Consider the following 11,484-nt stretch of genomic DNA (forward strand, 5'->3'; position numbering starts at 1 on the left):
TGTGGTTGCCCGAATTGTTTTGGATTCGACCTGACACCGGATGATTTCGCTATTAGCGTAGGTCCTGAAATTTTAGCTAACACATCTCTTATTCGGTTGCCCTAATATCATGGTTTGGATTGGACTCGATATAAGCCAGCAGGCTTTCGTTTCAAATATTTCGTAGAAATTTCTTTTTAATAACCAAATAAAGGTTCATAGAAAAAATAAAAAAAAACACTTCTTTCTAGTGGCAATGTCATCCTGGTGTAAAGAAAGGTGGGCGTTGTGTAGAATATCTGTGTCTTTAGTGATGTAATACAGCCGGTTAAGCCCTTTCTAAGCGTATAGTAGCGCTGCCTTGTGGTTAGGCGGGTTAGCTGTCCGAACGCCAGAAGAACGCAACGACCGTTTCTGTGAACATGACTGCCCAGTAGTCGCCTTGAGACGCCAGAAGCGCTGACAGAAGTGCTTCGTATTTTTCTCCTCTTCCCACAATGTTGGTGAGTACTTGTAGCTACGGATAGTTTGGAGCAGTTTTTCAATGGCGGACACATATGGCACTGTTCTCGAGGACACCTGCGTTACCCTTCCGTCCAACTGACCTCGCATCGACTGACAATAAACAATTTTTCGGCTACTATTCAAACACATTTGTTTGATCTGAGATTTAAGGCTCCATGTTTATATCATGTTTTTGAATGTTATAATGAGCGTATGTATGTATGAGTGCATCTCACATTAGTGTATCAACATATATGAACGAATTTTTGTGTATCTATTGTAGCGTCTTTACGTATGATTGTGCATAATGAGTATCCTGACTGGTATATTTTGCACTGTAGAAAGGCTGCTCGTGTATTTAGCATGAAGAGGTACTTTTATTTCTGTTTTTCTGTAAGTGGTGTTTCTAGCTTGGCTGCCCAGTCCCGCTCACAGGCCAACTTTGGTTACCTAAGCGGGCTGGAAATGACCGTGTAAAATACTGATAAATAAATCATTACTATTATGTATATTATTATCTTTATTATAATTGCTGCATTCCTGCTGCCTTCGAGGACATCCCAAAAAGCGCTGGGAATTGAGGGCGAGCAACCGGAGACTGCTCAACGCGCACGTCGTTTTTTTCCGTTCCGACAAAAACATAAACAGTCTCCATTATGCGATCAGTTAACTGCGTGACGAAAAGTAGGGGTGTACCGGCATTTCTTTTTTTTTCTTTCAAATAAACGTCATGCGACCCCGCCTGTTACTGTGACGTTCTACTGCGCGCACACGCGCATCTGTCAGGTAGCTTCTTCGAAGGTGAGACCGGTTTGCGTTCTCCTCTCAAGTTTGCATGCGTACGCATTTCCGGCATAGGGCGCAGTAATCCTTTCTCTCTTTCTCTGTCTTATCTGATACCGAAGTCATATAAAAAGAAAATATGCAGGATCAACTTATGTGGCAGATGTGGCAAAGTTCATTTCGTCTATCGTGTAAGGTGAGTGAACATTGCCGGTATTGAGGCGATGAATCTTAGTGCGCTAGGTGTTTGAGCTATCAGTCATGGGCTTTTGATGTGCTGTAGGAGAGTATGGACTGGTTGACAGTGGCCGTTGTTCGTAACCGCGATTCTTCTTGTTTCTTCATTTCGCCCAAAATAACGGGAGATAATATGGTATCCTCTTTTCAGGCGTTAAAATGAGAGCTATGTCAATCAAAAATATTTCCGAAGCACTGGAAGGACCGTGCCACTGGAGCGTTTTTATTTCTACATCTTTAAAAGCACCCACTTTTTCGAGCGCGAATAAATAAACTGAATGAGCGAAACGATGACAAAGGCTAATATTGCTTTGTAAAGACGCTTTGCCAACAGTTCTGTGAAATGCGATCATAAGGAAAGTGCACGGTTTTTTTATGCTGAGAAATGAACGCCTATTCGCCTACTCGGACGAAGGAAGCACGCCTCTGATGGTGAAACTTATCCTTTGAAACTTATCCTTCCCCTTCGAAAATTGTCTACCCTCGTCGCACTTGGTCATGCTGTAGCGAAATATAGCGGAAATGTTGGCAAGAAGCAGGCGCAGTTCATCGTGTGCAGTTTATATACTCAGTGTTCATTGGTAAGGGAATTCCGTAAAAGAAAAAGAAAAAGAAAGGAAGGAGGTAATATACACAAGTATCTGCAACAATGTAGGCCGCCGGCTTGAAAATACGCGCCTTCATTATCTTAGTTTCCGCAGGAGCCGGAAGGAGAAGACGCCACAGATGGGGAGCACGAGGCTGAACGGAAAAATCAATTTTTTGCCGATAGAGAATGTCTATAAATACTCGATTATAGCTGCTTTATCAGAGCAGTCAGTTCAATCATTTCCCTTTTATTCTTAAATGCCTTCCGTCAAAATTTAACTTTTTATTTCAGTTTGGTGTCCTGTGTATTTCTTCAGACTGCTCGTCCCGTTTCGGTTGCTACGAAAACAACCATTCAGAGCCAATAAGCTCGCTTCTAGGTCCTTACGCCTTCTTTAGCCTTCAAGAGTATTTTCTGATAGCGTATGCGTTTATTAATACCTCGGCTTGTGTACTATTCGCAGACACAAGGCGTTCGGAGATTCTCACAAACCTATCCTATTTCACAATCCACACATTGTCTTCTGATTACTTCTTTAACGAGTAGCTGAATAATGCTTCGTTGTCTGGTTTTCGTTTGATGGCAACACACAGTGCAAGCTGGACACTTTTGCAATTTATATGCAGCAAGCCTTTTTTTGCATTTGCGATTCCCTGCCCCGCAACACTGCGGCTTTTTTCTGGCACACCGATTTATGGTACGTTGACTTATAGGCTGCGCATAAAGCGCCTATAATTCTGCTCTTATCTTGTCAAACAGGAAGATGTCAAACATGAGGTTCGCACGGGGATAAGCAAACGAACACGAGGGAGTCTACGTAGGCCGGAAAACAGGAGCGATGTAAGAAAAATTCCGGTCATGTTTCACGAAATGTACATAACACAGTAAGGCATATTTATTCATCAACGCATGCATTATCACCAGCAGTCGGAAGCAAACGAAGTAGACACGCGGTTTCCAGCTGTATACGCAGGGCTCGCGTTTCAGATGAGTACGTCTGTTGAATCTCCAAAAAAGACTGCCCCCTGACCTTGTACATATTATTCAAACCGATTAGAAGGAAAATAAACTATAATTCCAGTAACGTTGATGTCTCTACGCGAGCACTAATCGTATATTTTTATTTTATTCGTGGTAGCACTCACCCGGTCTCATGGCATGCTTCCTTGTTTCAAGCTTCCCCTGCAGCTCTTTTTTTTTAGAATAGCTGTGTGACAAGAGCGTTTGAAGGAATAATGCAGCACATGCTCCGGAACGGTCAGTAGAATTCGGCGCCAAAGGGGCAAACTCTCATGCATTCTTTCTTTTTCTACTTTGAATACCTCGTGATTATTCTCGAAAATATAAAGGGACACATGTAGACGGAACGGCCAGCGAGAGAGGGGTCATTTTTTAGAATTCTTGCTCGTCTGAACCACTATATTCATCACGATTTTTTAAAAGTTTGTCTTTCAGTGTCATGGGCTCGTTGGTGTGTTGCTCCCGCTTAATGTGTTTAATGACGCAAGACATGATCTCTTGTTGAATGCTCAGTGCAAACACAAGGCATTTAGGTCCCGAAAACAAGGAAAAACACGCTGTCAATAAGAAGGTTGCCACTTGAGCAATGGAAAAGATACGTCGCTGGCAAGATTTTGAGGGCTCCACGCTCGGGAGGTCTGCCACTTCGCCCTGCGGGAGCCTTTTTGAAATCCTTAGCTTGATTTTGGATGCCTATATTCCTTTTGCCTCTAGAACGCCCATACCAGCTACGTGAAATTCTCCACACGTCCATCCTAAAAGCCTAGCAAGTGGAAACAAGGAGCCGAAAGTTTGAACACGATTGGCAGAATGTACTACTTCTTTTGTCGTAGCTGCGTAAAGAACATGGCGCATATAAAACACGATTAAGTAAAAGTAGCTGTTTGCTTTCTTTTTCCTTCGTGCTAAACACAGGTGACATCGTATTCACGAATTCAAGGCATCGTATCAGCATGCGACTACAATTCGAAGTCATGACCGGAAGTACACGTGTTGCTCTTCTTGCGATGACTCTTGTGCTCGTCCGAAGTGATCTGTTCGAGCGGAAGGCTTATTTATCAAAATATCAAGACGCCTGGAAGGTAAGCCGTAATGAAATGCTCTTTTTTAAAGCAAGCAACGAGGACTTATGATTGCTTGTCCTCTGCACCAAAAGGTCACCCGTACTTAACTATCGCACAGAATTTCAGCGTGCTGAATCTTTTTATATTTTTTAGTAATGACGTTTTAACAAGAACGGCAATCTCGGCTCGTTGCTGGGAATTCTTTCTGGCGGATTAACAACGCATGACAGGCAGAGACAAAAAAAAAACGAAGTAAACGACATTACAGCGCTTTTCAGTATCGCAATGCAAATTGAGCTAAAGGCGGCGTTTTTTTTCGTCTGCAAAAGTGAGAAAAATATTAATTTCTTTAACCAGTACAGATAGATTATTTCTGTTAATCAATAAATGTTATCTTCCCCCTATATTATTAATTAGCCACTGGACAGCAGTAACAGTCAATGCGGCACTTCAAAAAACGGTTCTTTTTTCACGCCCTTCCTAAACCAGGCAAGAATAACTGAAGCCTTTGAAATAACTGCGACCAAACTCGGAAACTGAGTGCCATGAAACAAAAGCGTAAGGTCTTACATGTTATGAAGAATAGATGAAAATGTCATAGATGCCTTAACACGCCCTGTTTTAATGAGCCTCGGCCAAGTGATATACGCGTTAGAATGTCTTTTTCCGGTGTTCTCACTTACACGTTAAATGATAGACCATGTTCACTTTTTTTCCCAAATAGGCAAATTTTCTTGACGTTACGCTAAATATTGCGCTAAATACAGAGGCACACTGCGCTCTGAAAATATAATCCCACAAACTTCTTGACAGTCCTTTGATATTCACATGGTGTGTAAGCCGTAGAGTTTCTTTTCATACTCCTTTTATTAAACTTTGGCGGTACCTTCTGTATGCTGGTTTGCTTTACGTGTTCAGCAGAAACGTCGGTTTCGAACCGCTACTGGCAAACACTAAAAAAAAACGCTTTAAGTGAAGTGCGAAAAGTGCGCCGTATACTTTGCGCAGTTAGCGGGTGTGCACAATTACGGTGGACTTTCTACATAGGCATAGTGACGGGAATTTCGGATTTTTTTACACTAGAGGTTGCTTAACTGCTCAGGTAGTTACAGCTCTCGAGGATTTGCGAGAATTCACGAAGCAAAATGCTTGAGGAAAGTAAACATCTTTGAAGTCTCACATCAGTTAGATTTCGGGCATTTGCTCCTTCAGTGTGTGTAGTGCGATGGCTTTCTCTTGAAATTCCCGACAAGTTAATGGGAGCAGCTTTTGAAGGTAAGTATCAATGGACTGGTTCACTGGAGTTACGTGAATCATGACTCATGCTTCTGGTGGCGCATATTTTTCGTTTAGTAGCTATCTGCAGGTTTTCTCGTGGATTTTTACCTCTCCATCGCTACACGAGACTTACAATTTAGTCAAATCTGCCGATGGAGCTGCTTGCTTTCAAGGAAAATTTATGGAGACCTTAGAGTTACTCAATGGTCAAATTTGAAGACTGGTGGCGGGGTATGTTTATTTAGAACAAACTTTTATATTGCAGGTACGGCAAGAGCAGTCATAAAATCATACTTCGGCGTAATCCAGCAGATTCTTGAGAATGCATGAATTACTTTCGAGAACGGCGACATGTTTGTTCAAAAGGCTCTCTTTGACCACTGACGAATTCCCGCACCGTGCATTTTTGTAGCGCTTAAAACTTCCAAGTGCAGTCCCCACAAGAATCGTCCGGAATGAATGTTGCGGCAACATTCATGCATTCAACTAAAGGAATTGAGCTAGAATGTCTTCAGCTGGCATGTCCTCAAGTAACTTGTTTAAGAATGATTGTGGTCTTAATACACTTTGCACTTCTTCATTTAACTTTCAGACGAACTTTTAGGTTGATTAAGCGCTCGTTTGGTCTTCCGAAGAAAGAAGGCATGATATGAGGCAGAAGGACTATAGGCAGTTCCATGCGTTGCTGATTGTGGCTAAACGCCTCTACATGGCGCTTAAAAACAGATGTGAACCTCTGCCTGCCTCAGCTGACCCAGGGTCTTGGTAATGCACAAAAAGAACTTGATAAGCTTTGGGTTAAGGGCGTATGCTACCAGAAACCTGCACCCGGCTTCCAGGTTGGGTGGCTGCAGAATCTGCAGCGCAATACCTTACTGCTACCAAAATTTCCTCACGAATAGCAGCTCTTAGCAAGCAAAGCGACACTTTGTAGCTTCAAAGTGAATCCGGCGACTCGACTGCCTCAAGCATTGTCCTCATTTTTGTTAGGGGATTCGAACACAATGACAATATCTAGGACAAATGTTTTCCATTGCAAGTATGTTCGCACGCTGTGCTTGAGCCGCTGGGACATTGACTGTTTGTTGTACTGCCTACATCACATTGTAGGGATTAGGCCTTATGCATGAAATCGCAAAAATCAATGCGCAGTCGTTTCAACTGGTGGCTATATCTACAGGTGTTTGACAGCGTAAACAGCGTTCTCTACTTCCCTGGGGGCAATGTGTTTTCAGCCTTACATTCTTGTTGCAGGCACTAACAGTTCCCGGGAGATATTACCTCTACATGAGATCTTATGAGCATGAGCCATTCTATGGAGTAAACAAGAAGTGTGTGTCGTCCGAACTGCTATCAGTGAACGAAAAAGAAAAATATACCAAAAATACATTTCGTGTTGTTGACCCGAAGGATGGGACCACGTGAGTAGCATTCTGATACTCCTCATGCTCGCGCCTTTCTCTTTGCCCAATACAAGGGAATCGCCTCAGCGCTAGCAAAGTCACGAAAAGGATTGGAATCGGGCAGCGCTTTTATATCAGCAATAAATGGAACATATATTTTCAGCACTACCACCCACTGAAGGAATTCTTTAATCTAATCGTTCGCAACCCCCCCCCCCCCCCCCCTTCCCCAGGGTTGGGCGTAAAAATATCATTACTCAGCAGTGACCTGCATTCCTACTCATAATCCACATCCTTCTAAGGGAACTGCCAATTGAGGCAGGAGGGATCAGACTAAAGCCGATATAAAATATAAAATCAGGCATTCGTGCTTGAAATTCGAATATGCGCAGCCTAGAGCCTACTAAGAACCAATGTCTTCAGCAAGAATAAGCCGCCGAATAAAAAGGTCTAGTAGTTAGCACAGTTTATGCACAGAAAATTCATTAATAGGGCTTCCTATGTGCCCTGGACCGCATCGCGCTAGAAGTAGTTCTAATGAGCACGACAAAATTTCCAGCCTGGTCAGCGAGCAGACAGTCAGGGTGTAAACGCTTGTACCCTGCTCTTGCTGTACACGCCTCACTAGCTATAATTGTGTGCGACATGCCTCTAACACATAAGAACGCTGTTTTCGATTTGTGTTCTCATTTCATTTGTTCTTTTATGGCAGCTTTCCTATCTCTGTGGTTCACTCTCACATTTCACTCGCAATAACACGTTACCTTAACGCAGAATGTTGTGCATAACAAAACGACCTGAAGAAGTTTTGTGGTGTGATATTTCGTAACAATTTCTTTAGGGAAAGCAAATACAAATCACGATATAATCAAGCTCTCTAGCCAATCATTACGCATAATCTTCTAACTACCGCACCTCCCGGATGATTGTAAATCATCAGCCAAATCAACCTACGAACGATGGAAAAAAAGCTATTTTTTCCGGAACAAAATAGGTCGCGAATGAGCAATATTATTTCCAATTTCAAAAATAAACAATATAATTCTAAACAAGATTCATCACGTTGAGCGTAAAATAGGGTGTTCAGCGCAGCAACCTTATTTCTAGACTAAGAAATGAACATGGAAACATATATAACCTTGTAATTTTCCCTCGCCACAAATATTTCGTGCTATGAGCAAAATAGGAAGTCCCATTTAATTCTTTTTATAGCAGTCTAATCTCGCATATGAAATGGAGAGAGGCAGCAAGAGGGTGTTTAAAGCATGAAGCCATGCTTAAAACTTCCTTGAGTCCTTTCTGTGCAAGCAAATTATTGAAGCAGAGACGGTATTTTCAATCGCCGCTGGCCCGTTTAAAAACCAGCTCAATTCTGTCCTATCTGCACCTCTACTTTGTGCATAGGTTTATCTGTAGCTTGCAAAACCTAAACTCAACTTTATTTGTGCGCACAGGATCCAACACGGAGTGAACTATTGAAGCCGCAAGTCATCTAAAGTAATGCGGATACCTTTGTACACACCAAATTTCTGTACAAATCACTTACACAGTGTCATGGTTCCTTTTCAGAAGTATTACCTAGCGGAATAAAGAGGCGGAAAAAAGAACAGAATCCGGGCACATGCAATAGCGTGTGTCTTGTTTTCACTCAATTGCCCATGTAATTTTGCACTAGCTGAGGTGTGTGGAATCAGTAAGCAACTAGCTCAGTAGACAGACTTCGTTTATTTCTTTACTGCAAAACGGGCAGGTTCATGTTGCTTTCTTGCTTCCGTTAGAAGGAAAACGTTACTTTGGGCGGGCTCAGCGCGCCTAGTTTGTCAAAAACGAGGACAGATCATTCATGTGTTGATGGTAAACCGCACTCACAAGAACGCACGCACTTTACCTGAATACCTGTTTTCTTTGTTTAATAACAAATGAGAGCCACTGGGAGGAGGAGAACGGGAGAAGGAAAAGCAGGGAGGTTAACCGCGCCACAAGCGCATTGTAATAACGTCGGGATGAAGTGAGTGATAATTGTTCGCAGATATAGTGGCCGCAAGCTCGTTCTTTAGCAGTTCATCGTACAAGACGCCGTCGCTATAGCACGCTCTCCGTATAGCAGTGGTGCCCTTCCAAATATGCCCTGCTGCCTTCGATACCGTGGGCACCGTTATATCACAAAAACAAATCCTCAGTTGGATCCGCATAATTGTTACTTGTTCCTAAAAAACCGGTACCAGATAGTGAGAGGTGCGACAAATAAAGTGTTGTTGGGACCGCCAATAAAATGTTGGCGGATTAAACAAGAAATACGTTTTCAGCCGCACTATTGGCCCGTTGTTGATGTTTTGAGGAGCTGCTCAAAGACAGTACTGAACATTTGTTTTCACTTTTCTGTACAGCCGAGGTCATTTGACAAAACATAATGTGTGCTTCTCAGCACCTGAGGTTTGTGCGTCAATCTTAAACTTTCATTTTTTTTAATACGGCAGGAGCAACAAAACGGTTTATGCTTGGGCTTATGCAACGGAAGGATATCCCACTCCAAACGTGATTGAATCATCATCATCTTTTGGTAAGTTGTACACTGTGTGCACTTCTTCGTTGGGCTTCCGAATGTAAGACTCTGAACACTCGAATGTAAGACAAAACTTGAGCGGCACTGTTTTTTTTTTTAAATATTCGTAATTGAACGGTAACCGGCTTAGAGCGCCGAACACTTCGGTACTTACTTTGCTCTGTTGCAAATGCGTGACATCGACAGCAATGTACAGTACTCACGGATTGAAATAGGACACTCCGAGCGCGTGGCCACTCGCCTCGAGTGTCCTATTTGAATCCGTGAGTACTGTACACGGCGTGTAATAGTGTGGCCAAAATAATATGGACGATTATTCGACGTTACAGCGCATCTCACGCATTCCGTAGCTGCAATACGAAAGCTTTCTCGAGTTGCGTACAAGGGAAGCAGCGTGAACTTATAGAGTAAGCACTACGTACCTCCTAATTTTGACAAGGTAAAAATTAGAGGACCTTGATCGCCTCCCAGTTTTACTACGATTATGAACGTGAATGTGCGTCGCCCTAGTGTGCAGGTCATCATCGCTGGAATAAGCAAACTCCGTGAAAAAGCAACACCGCCTGACTTTGCATTGTTTAGCCACAACATCTCGCTCGTATTCTTTTTGAGACCAGCCTGAATAAAAATCCAACTTCAGAACCAGTGAACGCCGGGCATTCCAATTCCAAGAGTGGTCAGCTGCATACTTTTAAATCACACAACTGCATTCGAATATACTGGTGCCAATAACAATGTGGAATGTATTTTCTGGCATAAATATAAACGGTCTCGCAATGAGGGGAAGAATGCTTCCTTTTACGGCGGCAGTTAGTGTGTCTTGCCAAGAACATAGCAGACGATGTCCTTATCAGATGCTTATGCCAATAAATAGCTTACTCGCCACTTCGCCGTATGCCTTAACGGTTTGCCCCGTCTATTTGCCAAAACACCGACATAACAAAAAGGCATGCAACCTTGTTCACACCAGCAGAAGCGTGTGCACATGCAGCCAATGGAGGGACTGACATGGTACTATCGAAAATTACCGGTCAATGGACAGGAAAGCTCCGTTTCATCCTGAGAATTGCTTATTAAATATTCGTATCCACACGCAACGTTTAGGCGCTGTTGACGTCTGAGTACGTAAAGAGTAGCACTGTCACATGAAAAAAAAAATATATGAACCATGGCCTTATGCTCCAAATTTCGCCATCAATACATCCATTTCAGATCAATGTCTTGCCCTTTAAACCTCAAAAGGGCGCCGGAGGCAAAGCGCTTGTGCCGCTGCCTCGCATTCAATACAATCATAATTCTCATTTTTTCCACATTCCCATTACGCTAGTGAGTAGTAGCAAGCAATAGTATGTTTGCTACTCAGGTCAATATTCCGCCCTTGCGCACATTGAACATTTGTTTATGTCTCCATTTTTCCTTCTTTCAGAAAAAGACCTTGTCCTAGAATATGGGGTTGCCTTCTCGGAGTACGATAACTGCGACATTTTGAGGATTCCACACAGGAGAAATGGTAAGAATTCGTAAAACGGAAAGAAGCGACAAATATTGTGACGTGAGTTTCACGAACTTCGATGTTACAATTTTTGTCCGTACTTTTATTCCAGGCTGTGAGCTCTGGTTGAAGGCGGGGGAAATCCACAAAGTGAAAAGCCTCTGCCTCTTCTTGTTCGACTTGCTCTGCGGACCGGAAAAGCACATCGTGTACGACAAAGACTTATGCGAAGGAAAGTAACGATCGAGTCCTACGCTAGCAGCTCTGGAAGGGCGGTGTTAAGGACACTGCAAGAGCACTTCACATTACAGTGGCTCCTACATCAATGGAAATACGCGTCGGCTGGAGCCACTCTACCACCACTTCCGCCGTCATCTCAGACCGTAATCGTTGCGAGAATGGCATCCATAACGCATTTTTATCCCAATTTTACGTTGGAATTTGCTTCATTATTTGATCACACCGCAATTTGCAACGCATTGATTTGTGGAGCATTTGAATGAAATGCAAATAAATGAACCATTATCAAAGCTAGATGCGCGTCGTCTAAGTGTGTTGCGTACGTTCTTTAA

The 11,484-nt window shown here is 42.9% G+C and overlaps 1 protein-coding gene across 1 annotated transcript; it reads left to right on the plus strand.

Moving 5' to 3' along the window:
• Window positions 1–4,116: 4,116 nt before the first annotated feature.
• On the plus strand, window positions 4,117–11,152 carry LOC149343514 (male-specific histamine-binding salivary protein-like). Its single transcript, XM_089542414.1, has 5 exons — window positions 4,117–4,194; window positions 6,709–6,875; window positions 9,335–9,417; window positions 10,847–10,930; window positions 11,025–11,152. The coding sequence occupies exons 1-5, from the start codon at window positions 4,120–4,122 to the stop codon at window positions 11,150–11,152; spliced, it is 537 nt and encodes a 178-aa protein (XP_089398540.1). The 5' UTR covers window positions 4,117–4,119.
• Window positions 11,153–11,484: the final 332 nt, after the last annotated feature.

Source organism: Amblyomma mixtum, chromosome 5 (genome assembly GCF_055824585.1).
Source record: "Amblyomma mixtum isolate Tamu chromosome 5, ASM5582458v1, whole genome shotgun sequence".
NCBI lineage: Eukaryota > Metazoa > Arthropoda > Arachnida > Ixodida > Ixodidae > Amblyomma > Amblyomma mixtum.

Bases quoted from the DNA above. Each gene is read 5' to 3' on its own strand.
- LOC149343514 (XM_089542414.1), top strand. From the start codon at position 4,120: ATGACTCTTGTGCTCGTCCGAAGTGATCTGTTCGAGCGGAAGGCTTAT. The intron at 6,876-9,334 runs GTGAGTAGCATT...TTAATACGGCAG, and splicing joins GACCCGAAGGATGGGACCAC to GAGCAACAAAACGGTTTATG. The intron at 9,418-10,846 runs GTAAGTTGTACA...TCCTTCTTTCAG, and splicing joins TGAATCATCATCATCTTTTG to AAAAAGACCTTGTCCTAGAA.